General features: G+C 40.4%; 1 protein-coding gene across 1 annotated transcript in view; it reads right to left on the bottom strand.

Annotated features, from left to right (window-relative positions):
• Positions 1-19,227, bottom strand: part of COG5 (component of oligomeric golgi complex 5) — a 180,182-nt gene that overhangs the window by 6,687 nt on the left and 154,268 nt on the right. Inside the window, exons 15-21 of the mRNA XM_082778476.1 lie at positions 16,042-16,152; positions 14,608-14,670; positions 13,686-13,789; positions 11,997-12,234; positions 3,608-3,684; positions 2,986-3,112; positions 2,363-2,442 (exon numbers count right to left, since the gene is read on the bottom strand). Of these exons, the coding sequence (XP_082634602.1) occupies positions 2,363-2,442; positions 2,986-3,112; positions 3,608-3,684; positions 11,997-12,234; positions 13,686-13,789; positions 14,608-14,670; positions 16,042-16,152 (800 nt within the window). The remainder of the gene's footprint in view (positions 1-2,362; positions 2,443-2,985; positions 3,113-3,607; positions 3,685-11,996; positions 12,235-13,685; positions 13,790-14,607; positions 14,671-16,041; positions 16,153-19,227) is intronic.

The following is a 19,227-nucleotide window of genomic DNA, read 5'->3' as shown; positions in this document are numbered from 1 at the left end:
CCGTGCTGCATAGCAGGCATTTGAGATCCGCCGAGCAGAAGGAAAGCCGCAATTAGCTTTAATATTAAGCTGTAAAGATTCTGATAACACGTGAGTTAATATCTGAGAAGCGGGTCCCCAGAGGAATTGCACAGTTGTTACAGGCTGAAGCTGCAGAAAATTCCCATTTGTGAGGCTGCACCAGGCGTTAAGGGTAATTTCTTGAAGCCGTGCAGCCATCCGAGAGCCCAAAGCAGGCAGGGGCCAGGGCTGAGCAACATCAGTTGGCAAAGGCTTGGAGAGGGCGAGTGATAAAAATACTAGAGAGATCAGCAAGATGCCTGCAGTTCAAATGAAGTTCATGTGAGGCACAAAGTACAGGAGAGCTCAGAAATCTTCTGATGTAATATTAAGGAACACAGAGGTTACCAGCCCCTGTGCTGCAGACCCGTGCCCACTGGCCTCAAGCTGTCTGCTCGACACATCCAAGGACGTTTGTTCCTGCAGCTCAGCGAAGAGGCAGGAGGTACAGCACCCCATGGCAGATCAGGAATAGGGAAGAGCTCCTGGAGAGCTCCAGAGGCATTTGGGAAGGGCAGCTCTTCAAAGCTTCCCCCTCCATGCCCTGGGAGTGAGGATGTTCAAGCAGTGTCCAAACCCTCCATGGCACCAAGCAAAAAGACCACAGTCCCACCAAAAAATGCTCAACTGAGAACCTTGCAGCAGCCTGCTCTTGGGATTACAAAGCGTAAGTATTTTTATAGAGGCATCTCATGCAAAATGAATAAGGGATTCTGAACTGAAAAGTTTTCCAACTACACTAGTTGGGATAATGGAAGATGCTCTCCCTGCCTAAAAGCCTTCTTTAGGTGTGTTAATACCTCCACGGTCAGAGCAATTTATCAGTGTCCAAACATGACCACCGGCAGGCCCGTTAACTGAATCAGTCTGAAGTTTAATTGTAGGCAAATACAATCATGTGCTGTAGTTTAAGGACGGCATTCTCAAGTTTGTATAAAGGGACTGAAAAGACCCAATTCCCATAAGTTCTCATATGATCTTCATTCCTGGCTTTCTCTCATGATCTGAAATCAGCAGCTTTGCCAGTACAGTCAGGACAGAGATTACAATAAAAATATTAATACCTGGTACATATATAGCTCTATCAGCACTATACCCATTATCCATTCCCTGTAATGAAAGATGCCATAGCTCGAGATTCAAGAAACCTATAATTTTGTAATCAAATTAAACTAATGACATGCATGATTTTCAAAAAATACTCTTTTAATACGCATGTGAAGAGACACAGTTTGTATTTTAATATTCCAGAAATAAATCCCATCCCACTGACACCTACTGGTGATCAGCTAGCATTTCTGTAACTGGCCCAAGCATTACACTGGGCTGTATCATGCTATCAGCTGCAAGAACTATAAATCATAGATACATAAATAATTACAGCAGACTCCTCTTGGCTGTGTGCTTTAGAAGTGTAGACAGATGATGGTCTATTTTCTCAAGTACAACCACTGCTGGCTGAACTTGAGTCATCTTGTACAATCTCAGCAAAAGCTGACCACAATCATGCACAGAAGTGCAAGGACAGAGCTGATCAAGCCCAGTACAGCTCCGTGTGACAATCTCTCCTGAGCCACTCAAGTGTGTAACACCAAGGCTGGGTCGGGACACGGAGAAGGTGGCTGGGAAAATTAAGCCATTAGGAGACAAATGATCATCCAGGCCTTGAATCCAGAGGATCCATTTGCTCGCTCTGTAACGTTCATAGAGCACTGATGTTCCTTCTAATGTATTTTAAAGATAAAATTTGTCTTGAAAGACAAAACTCTTCACACCTATTCCTAATATTTTAAGACCCAAAATAGTATTTACCTATAAAGTTATCTACCCTAGTAAGATTTAAAAAAATCTGACATAATTACCACTTCCTAAAGATCCCCAGCTGGTTGCTGAAGAACAACATTACAGGGGTTACAAACAAAGCTCTTGCATTTTAAAATTCCTAGCTACATTTTCATTGCTAAAGCTTTAAATGCCTCTCCTTCCTTGATTTTTCAACAGTTGAGAGAGGCTAAACTTTTGCTAAAATACAGCGTTAACTTGGACCATCATTGTGTGTGCCTTCCTTCTTTTGGAAGTGGATTATGTGCTCACTCCAAAGGCACTGGAGGATTTGGATATGGGACAGGAAGGTGTTGTTGTTCTCCCATTTTGCAACTCATCCCATGAGTGGGAAGAGGGTAACAGTATTTATGGTAAGTCACCAACAGCACTCCTCTACTTTTCAAGACAAGCCCAGGTGTCCAGATAAGCTATTGCTCAATTGTCATAAAAGTACAGAAGAACGAGACATGATTCTTACCGTATGAGTGCAAGCCTGTCCTTTTCAGATGGATGATCATCAAGCCACTGGGAGTAGCGGGCAATGGACCACTCAGCCCTCTGATACAGGGAAACACAAACAAATACCAGTTACACATAAATGCAGAAAAGGGCATACACACAATTCCAGAAACAAAGATGAAATAAATGAAGGCGATTAAGAGGCACGCTTAACACTGCGGCGATGCAGAATCAGTTAAGAAATCAGAGACAATTTAACAGAAACAGCCCAATACGTTATTTTGGGAGCTCAGTGATGATCTCCTACATCAGCTGTTTGCCCAGTTCTGACAGTGGTTTGCATCTAGATTTCCTACATCTGACTGCAATTCGCAGTCTGGGACAAGACCAATTTTCTTCTATGAGCTAACTGACTATTAAGGAATTGAGAGCCTGTTCAAAATCAGGTTATTATTTTCATACTGTTAATCAATCAAAATATGAAATCAGTGACCATAACACCTTTACCACAATAAAATCAAAAGCCATCAAGCCATACAAAATACGAGCTTGAATATTTTTTAACTAAAATAACAAGGATGAACAGTAACATTTTTTCCTCCTTAGGACATCTGCTAAGCAAAGACAGGTTGATCGTACTACCTGGAAGGGTGATTTTAACTCCGGTGGTGCTCTCGTGAACAAGAACTGAAGAATAATGCTGAATGGAATAACCTCTCCCAGAGCTGGGCTATTAGCGATATGCTCACTGGTCTGGAACAGCAGCGGTCTGGAAAAATGCAACAATATACTTGTGAAAGGAAGAAAAAGCTTATCTTATGCATTAGAATAATACCTACACAGTGGCAATATTGTGTTAGGATAGAATCACCTCGTTTTTTTCCCACTAGTCTGTATCTCAGGTTTTCAGCAAAGGTTCGGTTTGTAAAAATCTACAGAAGCTGTGTATTTTAATTAAACAACATAGGACTGTAAATTTTGTGTTTCAGTGAGAGCACGTAAGGTAACTACAGAACTCACTGTCATAAAGCAGCAGCACTGAAAGCAACACAAAACGTTACCATTTGGCCATCATTTGCATGACAAAGACTTTTAAATCATAGTTACACGCTGCTCAAAATTTAGAAGAACTTCAACATATTTCTGCTTCGCTTGTGGGTGTTGCCAAAAAAGCTCTCAGTTCAATCAGAACTAGCAAAAGGTACTGAGTCAGTTTTGAAACACAGCTTGGTCCTATAACCAGTTGTTAGCTGCTGCAACTCACCTGAATGACCTCAGCTGCCTGTACGATTTTCCCAGGTCAGAGACTCGCCGACACAGCGGTGCTACTGCTAACTCCATCTACAAAAACAAACATTTTAATTTGAGTTAGATTGTCCTCAAATCTAAAACTCAGCATTTAGGTAGTCTGCCTTTAAATAATAACCCAGGCTTGCAGGACCAATTCATCAGTTTGTTGCTGGTGGCTGCTTTTGAGACAAGAAGTCTTCTTTCATACCGCACTGCCCAAGCCAGGACTTCTGCTCATTTTTGGCAACACGTTAAGCACCCCATGACAAACAACAGCTCTTCTCCCTGGATGAGAATAGGATGAGCTCTCACGAGCTTGCTGCAACTGCGGCTTTGTTTGCCCGAGCACATTCATTTTGCCAGCGCTGAGTTTCCACTTAGGTCAACATCCCAAATAGCCTGAGCTCAGAACAGGAAGAGAGCAAATCGAGGCAGGTTTCCACAAACCATTACAAAAGCAGCAGAAGCGCACACATATTTCAGCTGGGCACCCTTTCCTTTGGTGAAGGATGAGATTGAAGTAGTTCATTCTTGAATCCTTGGCCCCAAATTCAAGAGCCCAAAACCCACGTAGACTGGCAGGCAGCTGGGACCTATTGCCACAGGGTTGTGTGAAACCAGACAAAAGAGCATCCATAAGAGCATTATTTTCTTGCTCAACTGTCTGCTCTCTGTTCAGTCTCTGAGTTACAGAATCCATCTTTAAAAACAAGCAATTTTAAACTCTTTGTGTTCTTTAAGCACAAAGGAGTTCACCTGCCTTGCTGAACAAGAGCCAGACTCTGCTCGGTTTTTATGTCATTCACATGAGACTCAATTCCTGTCACAGAATCTCCATTACCAGCGAAGACACAAAAGTGAGAAAGAGCAATTTCACCTCCAGATCCCCGACTGAACCCTTAGGTACCATTACACGGCAAAAATGCAGTCAACACACACAAGAATACAAACAACACCGTTCAAAAATAAAAAGCTTCGGTAAAGTCATTTTATCCAGATGCGGATTAAGTCTTTATTTCTTTCGTTCCTGAAGTGTCAGTCAACAGAGGGAGGCAAATTTTGTTCTTGGTGTAGATTTTTTTAAATCCCCAGTTTGGAAAACCATTCAGACTGATTTCCACACAACGCACAATTATGATGTTTCAAAGGATCAGAGGTAAAATAAGTAACCAGATGAAAACCACCATACAAACAGCTTCCCATTTAAGTAACATTGCTGAACTAGTGTTAGAGCACTTCTAATAATACAGTGTTTAGGGTGAAGCCTTTAATACTGTTACTCCTTCCAGCTGCAGCCTCTTCTCAGACAGGGCAGGCAATGGGGAGTGCACGCTCACAGGACAGGCAGCTTCTCCCTGGGATTTCTGCAGGGAGGTGCCCCAGCTCCAAAATAGTGATGAAGCTCAGCACAAGCTCAGCACAAGCTCAGTGTTGTTTCCCCAGGTCTCTTGGGACACTTCTGAGCACCTACAGGAGCCAAGAGGCCAGCCTGCTGCACAGGATCAGGAGCAAGTGGCCGAAAAGAGGAATTTATTAAGTAGGATTCACTGCATCATGATACAAGACCTTGAAAGACAAACGATTTCTTCAGAGCTTCTTTTCAGGCATCAGTATTAGCTAGGGGCAGCTGGAAGTAACTGGTATCCTCCAGAAACCAGTGTCCCTGTGCTGGTGGGAGCTGTGGGCTTGTAGCTGCGAAGAACTTGGGAGAAGATAATCCTTGTAGGTGCCTTAGAGAATTTGATAATAAGCAACAAAATGCTGCTCTGACTCGTGGAAACAGAGAAGCACGGATCAAACTGTACCCAGGAGGAGAAAGAGATCCCAGCACAGCAGAATATAATTCTGCTTAATAAGTTTTAAATGATCGTTTCTCTCCTGAAACATAACATGATGTAATGAGACGTAAGTGAAACCTTCTACAGCTTAACCAGTTCCTTATTAAAACAAATTTCAATGATTTCTCTTGAACATATTTAGTGGTTTCCATAAATTAACATTTTCAGTCTTAAATACTAAAGAATAAAATTTCCTTCAGAAAATTCTGTTACTTTGTCTTCAACCTTTATTCACGGTAGGGAATTATTAGTATTGCTAGAGCTAGATAAATTTAATGGCAGCAGATGGTTGATTCGTGAAGTACTAGTTGCCAAAGGAAAAAAAAAATGTTTTTAAGCTTTGCAGCATACTATACCATCTCAAATTGACTCATGAAGAGTGGGAATGAGTGAAAGCTGATGTGGTAAAAATGCACATAAACCACAGAAACTGTTTTTTTTGTGTGTGTGTTTTAATTTACAACGCTAGTCTGCTATGTGTTATAATCCAATCCCTCCGATAAAAACTATACTTCATGTAACAATAAAGATTGTGGTTTTTACTTGTATTTTAGCTATTTGTCCAGATCCAATGATATAATGAGATGCCACAGGATCTTTCTGCTGCTGCAGTCCTTTCTGCAGGCCCTCTGTGGAGGTTTTGTGCCTCTGCCAAGCACCAAGCTGGGTGGCACCACTGGCTCAGGAGGCTCTGGGCACCGCTGCTGGTTTTACGGTGCTGCAAGAAGCCAGAGCACACGTCGCTGTGTCATTCTGCCACCTGTCATCACCTGAAGCTGCATCAAGTGTTGAGTCATGCCGTGTGGTTCTGCTGCAACAGCTTTTGTTGTGAGATGTAACTCCAGCTTCCAAAGCATTTTGGTGAGCTTTTCCAGGTCAAGTGCTACTTTTGGCTGTCTGCGAGCCAGTACTTGTACCATGGTGCGTGTGAGGCCTTTCATACATCCACATTCAATGGGCTTTACATACGTAAAGATGAGTTGCATTTTTTGTTTCCTTTCCAAATTTCTCTCCCAAAATCACATATTTGAAAAATTGTATGTGCAGGTTAAATTCAGTAAGAAATGAAGTGTCCAAGGAATAATGTGTAACCATGACTAACGTGAGATGATTGTTATCACAGCACCTCAGGACCTGTTGGAGGAAAAGCAATAACAAGTGCATGTGCACATTGAAAAGGGAGAGCTAGAATGGAAGAAGGCCTCACAACTGCCTCATTTCTGCTAACTTTGTTCCAAACCCATTGCTTTTCCATGATTTATTCATGTTATTTTGTTGTGCTTCGCAGAACAGAAGGACAGGCTCTCGCCCAACTCCTATATAGAACATATTCCTCTTCTCCATGATTCCTGCTCTCTAGGCCTAAAAAGGCTATGTTAGCTTTTCTTCTCGAATGACCCTGTCATAGCCCACGGCTAGTTGGTCAATTATCTGTTGAACTATTCACTGGCTAGCCATATTGTAAAAAAATCCATCACATGGCTGGCTTCTCTAATCGGATTATGTTCAGCAACCCAAGGGTGAAGTTAATACGTAGTCCAGATACAGATAATGCATGTAGATTGAAGGGTGCTTTGAAAAACCCCACAGTGAAGTTATTGTTTTGTGCCTATTGTGGTATTTTCAAGATCCCTCGTTACCAAAAAGCTGTTTTTTCAGTTGGAAAATCTTAGCATTAAATTTTTAGCAATTATATTTCCTCCTGGCCAAGATGAATTCCAAGTTTTTAAATGTTAACTCGAAATGCTTTTTTTTGAGCCATTCAGCAGGAGAGAAAGCTTTAACAAGCGAGGGAGCAGAAGAGTGAATTATTGTATGAAAGAAGCTGGCCTTGAAGGGATGGGGAATTTGATTTCTCCACCGTGCAGCAATCCCAAAACGGCTGATGTTTAAGTAAATCCTTCAGCTGCAATACCTCCAAAATATTGCACATAAGAAAATAGTTTCCTCCTTCTGGCGGGATAGTTGGCATTAAACATTAAGTCCATTTTATCTTTGTAGCTTTTGCCCTTGTGACTACGACTGTGATTACAACTTCCTGCTTCCCTTACTTCTCTGTAAGAATCTAAAAAGAAGAATATCTTATGAAAAAATATTAAAAAAACATTTTTAGTTGTATTATCTTGCTTGATCAAAGGAGCAAACCTATTTACATTTAAAAAAAATGTAAGATTATTATCCTTGCTTTTTTAATGCATATTAAATCAGGAAAAGATTCTGACCATAAGCTAACCAGCAGACAGGAACATTATGTCTATGCTAGAATTTAGTGTAGTCAACTTCTACAGTAAAAACATTTTTCTAGGAAAATTCAGTAATGCCAAAACATTTTGCAGTAACATATTGACAAAAACTTGAAGAGCTGGTGGCAGTGTTAACTATGCCCCATCAAAACAGTTTGACCACAGTACTGAAAGACGACTAAAAAAAACCTCAAGTCACACCTAGATAAAAAATATCCGAAGCTATATACAGCATGGTATTAACTCAAGCAGGACCAATAAAAATATTTTCAGCCTCTCAACAATGGCTGAAAATAACCAGTCATGACATGACATGGGGTTCGTGGCAGAGGCAGTGGCTCCAGCTTTCCATGTCACTCCAAACACAGCACGCAAACCTGTGCCATGGAAGGCACAAGATGGGAAATCACATCATGCTTTCACACATGAAGCCTAAGGACGACTTAGTCTTTGAACATCTAGACTAGTTGATTTCAATGTAGTTGTAATTTGTAATTACTATTAATAAACAGCCATTTTCCTATACCAGCTTACAAAGTGTATGTAGCAGACTACTAATTTTCATGCCAAATATTACTGTAGAATCCCCATTTCTTCTACATAAAAGCCTCAGTTTACTGTGTTTATATCTCTTCCTTGGCTGCACTGTCCAGAAATTCTACCAGGCTTTAAGAAGGCCTGAACTACCAGCCACAAATCCCAAAGCATGCCTCAGTGTAAGTGCTGTAGCAACTCTGAATACCAAACAAGCTAAAGGGTCCTCTGGAGAAGAACTGGTGCTCCCCAGAAACAGAAATGAAAAACCATCAGGGCTTGCTTGCTTGCCTCCAGCAGAACATTTTTTCCAGTCTGACTAGAACTGAATTTGAAAGTGAAATTTAGTATTACATACATGAATATTGAATCGTGATCATCTTAAAAATACAAAAACAAATGAAAACAACCTGATCCAGGAATTTGTGGGACTGAACTGGAAAGTAATCTTGTCCAATTGCCTGTATAAAAGCTGCGAGCATGAGTAGAGGTGAATTCAGCCTGTACACTGGAAGTATTTCAACAATGAGAGTCCCAAGAAACAGCACAGTACGTGATAATAAGCTTGCAGCATTGCAGACATTTTCAAGGGCTTAAAAAGCTTCTGTGTTCCTGTAAGCACTGATCTTCATGAAATCCTGATATTCTGGCATATTTCATGCCTATCGTACCTATTTTACGGCCACCAAACTAGCACACAACTGGTCTTACTGCTGAAATATCTGTAATGCCTAAGATACCAAAAGGCAATACTGAGGCTGTGCAAACAGGATCAGACAGAGGGTGTGGGTTCAACAGAATTACAGCAGTAATTCCCAACTGTGTAAGCAGCTGAGCCTTACTCAAGAAAATTGGATCTGTTATGCACTTCACCGGACCCAGTTCTGAATGAAGAGAGCTTGAAGCCTCTGTTTTCCCTCTTCTGTGTATAGATACCTGTTTTTTTGAGGCAACTTATCAGTAAAATGTGGCTGTGGTGCAAAAAAATGTCACATCTGACTGTCAGCCAAAGTAATTCTGCTAAGTAAGAGGCAACTGTGTCTCTAAGTGACCTGGAATAAATGTGGTAAGAGCATTTAATAAAATGCCCAAAATCTGATGCAATCCAAAATTATTTGACTTGCAACATAAATGTTTATAATAGGACTTCAAGTTGACCAAAGCTGGATAGATCTGCCCAAGTCTTCTGCTTGCAAGTAATCCCAGAACACCAAAAAAGGTTTTTAAATCTCAAAAGACAGTTTGAAGCCTGATAATGTAACCCCTTTTGAGTACAGAAAATTCAAGATGACTCTACAAGACAGAGTACAAGCTAAAGCATTTTATAAACAAACCTCCTCCTACACACACAGTGTCTTTCCAGGCAGGTTCTTTCCCTCAGCTCTGGCGTCTGTCCAGCAACACAGTGCCTTTCTGGGCCAGAAAGTACTCTGCACGCAGCATTTAGGGCTGCTTGGGAAAGCTGTCCTTCCCATCAAGTCAGAAACCCAGCTGAATTCCTCAGCCCAGGGCAGCAGCAAGCTCCCCTTCCCTTCGGAGGAATCCAGCCATCTCCTCGACAAAGGCAAGCGCCATGCCAACAACAGCATGGAAGCGAACTGGCTCCCATGCTGGATTGCAGCCACAATTCAGGCTGAGCACATAGAAAACATGCCTAGGACAAAGCTACACCCTCCCCAGCAGGGCGACCTGGCAGCTGGCACTGGTTTACATGTTCTCCAAAACCCATTGATTTTGGGGAGGAGGAGACACGCCCCAGAAAACATGGACATAAGGCAGCCTTCAAATGCAAAATACTTAGTCTATTTTCTGTTATCCTGAGCGATCTCAGGCCATTCTGGACTCTAAAAAATCCCTGCACAGCCTGGGATGCCCCAGGGAGCTCTGTGCAGAGATACCTGCAGGTACAGAGTGAGTGGACCCAGCCAGTTCTTGTAAAAGGCCCCTTTTAAATAAACTAAGCATGTTATGCGATGTTAAGATGAGAAAAACACAAGGAAGCCCCCAGAAGCAGCAACTGTCAAAGGCAGGAGACAAGAATGAGTTCAGAACCTTTTTTTTTTTCCTTCCCCAATACAAAAGAAAAATAAAAAATTTATCTTCACTCAGCTGTCCGCTCAGGAGTTACACTCAGCAAGGGGTAAGAACATGCAATCCCCCTACACTCTGATGAAAACATACCTTCATTTCTTACTTAAAAGGCAACCTGTGTCAGAACGAGAAAAATATGTGTTTAAAAAGATAAACGAGTGATATTTTTAGTATTATAATAATAGGTGCTTAGATCAGATGCTCTGAACTGTAGAATTAGGTAAGGATATTTCCCAAATTTATACGACTTACTTTAGCACTGCAGCATAAATTACAAAAATTATTTATATTCCTTCCAGAGGAGGAGTCAAGTGTCCTTTTTTTCTATTTTACACCATTGTCTTCAAAATAGCAAAGGGAACGGAGCCTTCCCACTGAACTCAATTGAACACTTCCCTTTAAATTCTTTGGTTAAAGGCTGGTCTGCTGCTTTTGAGTAATGAATACAAGAACTCTACTCAGGAGTAATCAGTAGAAGGCTGTTGCATGGTTTAGTCCACTGTTAAAAAATGACAATTGTGTAAGAGCCTGAAAGCTGAAAGAGCTGGAGTTGATCCTTTCAATACCACCCACAACCAAACAAAATGCCCCAAATGGAATTGCCCTGATACCTGTTATGACAGCTGAAGTCCCAGTCTGGAACATGAAAAGAGGGGCTGGTTTTCACACAGAAAGGTTTTTGACGCCTAAGGGCTGACACAGTGTCAAGCAACCTGATCTTTATGTACGTCCTGACAAAGATTTTTCTTCTTGCCTTTTTTCAGGGCACTTAAAGGCAAAAGATACAAAGCAGCCACAACCAGGGAAGAGGAAAGTAGTTCCTCTGCTCCCTGCCTTCCTCTCCTACCTCAGTCACCTACTAGCCAAAAGCAGCCCTCAATACGCAGACAACTGGTGCCTAATTCCCTTTTCCCGCAGACAACTGGTGCCTAATTCCCTTTTCCACTTGGATAACCGGTATTCTTCGGGCCAATTTAGAGGATGCCTGTGTTCTTTGGCAAGTTAATCACACGGTGTTACTATGGACAAATTAAATTTAAATATAGCAGATAACATGGAGAAGCAGTGGATATTAATCTAGCAATTTGTTTTGTGTTTTAGTTCAGTATAAAGATATGGGTAAATCTGAGAGACAGGCGAGTCAGGTCATGAAGAGAATCCCACAGGAAAACTGCCCTTCTATTAATGAAAGGGCAATTCTTCCACAGGATATTAATATTTCTTCAGCTTGTCTCTTCCTCTGCAAGGCAGGTGAGCTAGTGATTAACCACTGCTGGCACCGTGATATATAAAGCAATTAAGAAAACGACACTCTATTCCATTATAAGAGAGAGAAAGAATGAAGTGAATGAACAGTGGCAAATGATGGATGTACCAAAGAGGTCAGACAAGATGGATAATATTTCAAGACGCAGCTGAAAATAAATGAAACAGTCACTTGATGGGGAGCTGTCACACCTCCTTGAATGTGCTTTGTGGTGACAACTACTTGGTGGTACATTTCTCAGGAATCAGCATCTCGGAGAAAATGTTTGGAACTGGAATGCACCAATCTCCACAGGTACCTGTTTATACTTTGCTGGGGGTAAAAGTATTGATATGTTTCAGAGAACATAGTGAAGCAACAACAAAAAGCAGAAGCTGGCATTAGGGGTACCTGTGCGAAATCTGCCGCAAGCCGCATCTTCCCACCTTCACCAAGGGGCCTTATTAAACTGGCATTGCGAATGAAAAGTTCAATTGCTCTTTGAGCCATGGCTTCAGTATTATCAAAGACGAAGTCAAAACACTCAAAATGTCTGAAGTAGTCACTCATTACTCTTGCTATAAAACCCTGTAGTTCTTTCATGTAGAGAGAACAAGGGACATCTGGTTTTCCTGAGCTGGATAATGATCTGCCAAAAAAGAAGAAAAAAGGAAAAAGAAATGGAAGCAGTTAAATTCATCTTTAAAACACAACCAAAAACTACAGGATTCTTTTTCATTTTTTTCCCTACCCCATGAAGCCATGGCATGAATTATAGAGTATCGTTTAGGCTCAGAATAGAGTGTGTAGCTCTTTCTGAAACCGTGGTGAAAAAAATCTCTCTTACCAGCCATTCCCATCCTAGCAAGATAAAGGAAATCACCCCACTCCCACCTAACTTGCAGAGCCTCTGCTAGTTTGGAGCATAAAGCTCAAATCCAGCACTAAATTTAAACATCCCAGCTGTTGACATAAAATTCTAATAATGGATCAGAAAATACATGTCAGAGGGTCACTAGTTTAGCCTATCCCAAACCTGTTCTCTGCCTAGAATTAGTTTCATAGATTGCTCCAAACCAAGGATTATGAAGGCAATCTAATTACCACAGAAGCAGCACAGAAGCTAGAAAACACAGAAATAAATCACCTTCCTCTTTCTTTGAATCACAGCCAGGCAAGCAAGCTCTTCCAAACTCAGGAACCTGAGCGTGCAGGCTATCTAACAAAACTCAGCCTTTGGATGGAATCAGTTTATCCACTCTGACAGATATCTTGCTAGCGGCAGCAAAAGAAAGATGGAGAGGGTAAAATATTGTTTTGTTTTAAGAAAAAACAAAAGCCAAAAGGAAAATGAAAACCAGCTCTGAAAATATACCTTTTTTTTCAGTGAATTTCCAAGACAGAAAAAAGAAGATTGATGTCTATTGACCAAATCTTCTGTGTCTTCAGGACAACTCATGATATAAGAAATATCACAACAGGGATAAGCAAAACAACACTCAAGGCGAAAGCCTCCAGTATAGCTAGGACCTGAGATGTTTGCAGATAAAGAATACTGGAAATGGTCATCTACATTTTTACAGAAAAGTGGCTTAGCATAATAAGTATGAAAAAAAATAATTGAACCATTTCACATTTAGTAGTAAGGTAGAAACATTTCTTTGTAATTTTGAATCAGATGCTCTATTTAGGAACACTAACAATTCTGAGAACTGCCCACAAAAAAAGAAAAAAAAAGGAAAAATAACAGTTTGAAAGCAGAAGAGGGCTTTTAAAGCAGAAAAAAATGGCCCCTGCTTGGTTTTCTTTGCATTTTAAAAGGAATTTTACTCAACAGATACAAAAAAAAAAAAAAAAAAAAAAAAAAAGGAGGAAGACACGTGTTGCTTGATTAATTTGTTTCAATAGCTATAATTCTGCTTTCTGTGTTAATTGACCATAATGTATCACCTACCTTCCCCTCAATAATCATGGGCTCTTGCTCCAAGGACATTGTGGCAGTAACAATTTACTATGCATATGGCAATAATAATTTATTTTGCATATGCAGGATGTCTTACTAAGGCAACAGTAAATTTAAAAAAATATAATGGTATTTACCCAGAAAAATCTTCCTGGTGCATAGTGATGATAATAGCTTCTACTGAATCTCCTACAGAGTTCAGTAACGGTTGAACAGCACTACCCATTAGATCATGGACTGTCTAAAATAGAAAAAGGCAGAAATAAGGAACAGAAACTACAAGCATTTGTATTCTGACACCTCAAAAATACCTTGACAAACAGTTGATACCAACAGCATCTTTTTTACTACTCAGTATTAGGAACTGCTAAGCAGAAGGACAAAACCCTGAGATTTAACTTTAATTAATCTAACCAGAGAAGTACATAAATAAGGCTGTTTACTACTTCTTTGTACATGAAGCCTTTCTTTCAAGAATGTGCAGAACAATCTAGCATTCCTGGTTTGCAGACAGACATGTTCTGGTGCACACAGCTCATTCAGCCATTCACTCCCCTGAGACAGGCAAGCTGCCCTTCATTCCTCCGCACACAGCCGCTCCCAGATTAGTGCACAGCAGGATGGATGTGCAGAGCTGTCACCCACAGCACCCAGAGCACAGCCTGGCTCTCCACACCGCCCCGTGGAAAAGCACCAGATAGCATAAAGATCACAGGGTGGTTTGTGTGTGTGTGTCAGGGGGTGGTGATAAAGGATTCAGTTACTGCTGGGTGCGTGCTGCAGAGGAAGGTATTTATTTTCACAGTCTGATGACAACTGGGTTCCGAGCATTATGAGAATATTCTTAAATACAAACATTACTCAAGCTGTGCCTTGGCACATGCAACACTTATGTAGCTGCAGATAAGACAAAATAAAAATTGCAGAATATTTGTCTGGCTTTGGCTAACACACATTCATACAAAATACCTGGAAAAAAAGCATCCATCTAAAGAGTAACCAAAAAAAAAAAAAAGCAAACCTCAACCCTCTCCCTGCAGCATCTGGACATTCAATTACCTTTAAGGCAGCTGTAATTGTTTGCTCAGCAGCTGCTGGGAATGAGCTCTGGTTGGCAATGACCTACAAATGTTAAAGGAATTGTTAACAGACAACATTCAACAAATGATTAGAATCTACAACTTTTATTTTCATTTAAAAACATACTGAGTTATCCTTGGTAATGAGTGGAATATATATGTACAGGTAACTATTGAATGTGTTTCATACAGACAGAATTCTTAATGCCCCACTATCAGTCCTTTGCTCTCCTATTTCCTATGGACTCTGCTGCTACCTTGGCAAAGAAATTAATTAAGTGATTTCAACTGAAATTTAGCTGAAGGGTTAATATAATCAGAATAAATTTAACTGGTATATTCTCCTGCTGCTTTGTGCAGAATTTATGGAGAACTGTACAAGCAGTTCTATGGCAAATATTTGAAAAAATGGTTGTGTTCTTTCTCATTTCTATGACTTGTGATACTAGATGTTAAATAGCTGCTTATGTAGAGCTACAGCAACATTAGAACTAACATATTAGAGGAACATTCTATCAATTTCCTTACAGTTATGAACATGCTATATAATAGTATTTTTAAGCCAGATAAGTACTGAACTCAGGCTGAATCATATCAGATCTCCCTCCAACACGAAGGCACATGAGGTTCATTACTAAATACATCAGAGAAAGCAGACTTAGAAGTTGATCTACCATCTGTTTGCAAAATCCAAGCAAATTTGTAGGCTTTTTGGCCTTTTTTAACATTCTTTAAACATATCCACAGTCAGAGGTTGTCATGATCTTGTTTCTAATCAGGCCAGGATTTAAACATAATTAATTACAACCACCACTGTATCTGTTTGCATTAACTTATAGAGACCGTGTAGCCATTGATATCACTGAGTCAGTAAACTGGAATTGTTCATAACTGAGTCCTCAAAACATTTCCATGCCAGAACGCAGGTCACAGGAAGAACGCACACAGATACTTGTGAGGTACTACTTTTCTTGATTTCACCCTTTCATTCCTCTTTTCAATTTGGCCATAATTGTGGGAAAGCAGTGGGGTTTTCTTAGGAAGTTAAGCTTAGGCTGGGTCAGGTCCAGACAAGGGCTATCAGGCTTACCAGAACTAAGACAGAGCTTTTGTGATAAGAAAAAAAACAGAGTTAAACTGTTTAGGCTCTTATAACAATGGCCGTGAGATGTGACTACTGTCTGTAAAACACATCTTTCACTCCTTTTTTAATATTGACACCTTATCACATAGCAGTGCTTACAAGGGCCAACCAAGTCTCAAAAAGCTGTACAAATGTACATTAAGACGCAGTTCTTAATCCAAAATTTGACAGTATTTGTCAGAGTTCTCATCAGCTAGTAGGATAATATGCATACAATACAGCAAAGAAGTTAATATTATGGAAAGAAGAGAAATATCAAAGCAAGCCCACCTTCAGAACTGATTGGTGTAGTTTGTACAGTGAATTAACTACAGCCACGTTCCTCCTCTGTCCCTCTGTGAGAGGTCCAATCACCTGGCTGGCATCTCCTTGAGTAGACAGCTGTAGTGATTACAGAAATTATTGAAACAGTATTAACATCAACTCCTTAAACAGTGCATCACCTCTAAATTGTAGTTAACTAAACTTAGATCATGGCAGAAAACTAGTTCATCCTTCAGAACCAATGTTCTTCCATTTAATTTGTCTTGATTCACGTGATTTCCACCTCCATGTAACACAAACTGAAACAAAAGGAACAAGAAGCAAAAAAGACAGCTGCCTCAGCTTACAAAACCCACAGCACTCAGAGCCAGGTGTCTTGGAGGTTCCCAGTCCCCGCACATCTTCAACTTCACCATCTAAGAATCAGCCAAAGTCTCCTACCAGAGGATGCTGAAGTGGAACTCAAAATGGTGGGTGAGCTTTCAGTCCTTACTTCTGATAACCATTCAGGCATCTCCCTAAAAACTCTTTATTCTTCAAATAGGTGGCTTACAACTTTGGACATATTTGTGGCTTGTAAGCAAACAGGAGAACAGAACTGCAAGAACCCAAACTGCTACTCCTCCCATTAAAAAGAGTTTTCTGCATGAATCTTCCAGCAAAACCCAGAAAATTAATTCTTCATATTTAAACTCCACACAGTGTGTGTTTTTTATCATTACCACAGAAATCAAAGTTCCAGGATGACACATAAATAGCAATTAACTGCAGAACAGTTCTCTAAGGATACCGCAGCATATGTTTGCAATTTAAAAGAAAATAAATTGTAATTGGGAAACAAATGGAAATTTTCTTGTGGACAGAAAGCTAAAAAAATACGAAGAATTGACAAAAGGCTATGTGAATTCTAGAAGTATGTCTAAATACTACAGCAAGAATAGCTATTAATAGAAAGCTTTGCTGTGATATAATTATCTTACTAGCTATCTGTATTTCAGGATACAAAATTATCCTCCAGGAAACTCCTGAAGATGCCTACATCTGAAAGTCTCCCAGTAAAAATATATTTGACTCATTGAACAAGTCATCAAGAGACCTTTATGAAGTGTGTCTTTAAACAGTTGTAGTTCCTGTGGAAAGCTCCTAAACTAAATATGCAGTAAAAAAAATGTTCAAGAAAAGGAACAAACGTGACATGAAGATTTTTAAGGTAAGTGAAACAACAAATGTTTACTAGAGAAAGCCTATTCCTGCACTTCCCATAGCTTCCACTCAGCCTAAACACAGACATCATGCAAGCAAAGTTATCTAGGATTTGCCAGCATTGCTAATAATGTTTTAGACAAGTTCTTGCAAGCACACACGAACACAAATTTATTCACAGCACTACAGTGACAGTATCAGTTCATTCCCATTTCTTCAAATTTAGGGCTTATTTCGGAATAAACAGCTTTCTGAGGCCTTTGCAGAGGCAGAAGTCTTTTCCAACATACCTTTAATTGTTTGACATCAGGATGTATCTTTAGACTAGCTGATAAATAAATCATCTCAGCGACTCCCTGCCTGCTTGTTGAGGACAGCCATGTAAGCTACGTACAATCCTGCTTGCTGCCTAGTACTGCAATTTGACAGACCTGCCTGGTTTTAAGGATACTGCTTCTCACACTTAGGGCTTCACAGATTAATAACTAAAGAGTCGTGCAGAGAAACACAACACCCTGTCCATCCAGCTGCCCACCCTCACAGACCCCAGTAACCTTTTTTCACACCTTTTTTAAGCACTGTATAGACTACTCAATTCAGCTGTTTTTTTACAGCTATTACACATAAGAGACACTATTAGGGCAGCCAATTCTGCATCCTAGTCACCTAAATTTCAGTTCCTCAGAGTCTGTTACAAAGGTCTCACGATTTCTTTTTCTTAGTCATTATGAAATCATTAGACTGTGTCACTTTAGCTGGTAAAAACAGCTTAACTGGTAAATAAAAACAGTAACAAGTACAAACACAAGCCTTCTGCAGAGCAAGTAACTCTTGCAGTAAGCAATAGAGCACAACAGATTCACAGGCAAAATCTAAAAATGCCTTAAAAAAAAAAAAAAACTTTCTGAAATGATTTACAATATTAAATTATCTTCGAATTAATTGGTTTGAACTTTGACAGCTAGATGTGTTGCTCCCTCGTGCATTTTAATATAAGGTCACTGGTCACAACAAGGCTTGGAACACCCAACTCCTGTAACCAGCAGTAGGAACTGGGCAGCTCCAGGCTCCCCGAGATGGCTTCTCATGAAGGTGTGCCACGGAGATGGCTCCCTGCCATGGACAGCCGAAGTCTCAGGTGGTCATTTCTTTCTCTTGCTGTAACCCAGATTATTTATGTGATCTTGCCTTGAGGAAATAAGTTTTTGTTTGCACTGAGGTCTACCCAACAGTTCACGTACATATACTTCACCACGGGCATATATTTAGATTTCAGGTAGTTTATCATTATTCCAATATCCCAGTGATTCAGACTGAATTCTTGACACCTTGAATCTCCATTGAACAATCTGCATCCAGGTAGGAAAACGTCACTGTCTTCCCCCAGTTCCAACGAAGTACGCTTATGGCCCATTTACTTTAGACACAAATCATCCCTCAATTTATTTTCCATCATACCTGGTTTTATCAATGAATCATAGTCATCATTTTCTTTATATAGCAAGTACTTTCGAAGTTCTGTGCTGCACATAAGTTTATATACTTAAGCACACTGGTAATGTAACTCCTCCTCTGTTATCTGTCTGCTGGGGATTGCACCGTGTAAATAGGTTAAGTCAAATAAGTATGAAAAAGCCACATCCACTCAGCTGTAAGACACAGTCCCTTTAGAAGAGGGGAGTAGACACAAAATCTGATGCCTCTGTAATCAGTTTCATTATCCAGAATTGCAGAAGGCCAAAGGGGTGAATTTATGCTAAACAGAAATTGGGAGAACAGAAGGGGTGACTTCATCTCAGTTCAGCATCTGTTTTGGGAAGGGAACTGCTAAAAGACAAAGCTTAGCCCAAGTACCAGATCCCATCTCCAGGGAACCATCAATTACCCTGGGAGTCAGCCGGGGCTGAGCCTGCTAGTTGAGAAAACACAGGAAAAGAAACCATGCTGAAGCCAGGCCTAAATGAGCTGTAACAGCAAGGACTGTAAGTG

Source organism: Aythya marila, assembly GCF_965140915.1.
Source record: "Aythya marila genome assembly, chromosome: 1".
Taxonomy (NCBI): Eukaryota; Metazoa; Chordata; class Aves; order Anseriformes; family Anatidae; genus Aythya; species Aythya marila.
Note: the sequence above shows the minus strand (reverse complement) of the source record. Positions and strands in the feature narration are given on the sequence as shown.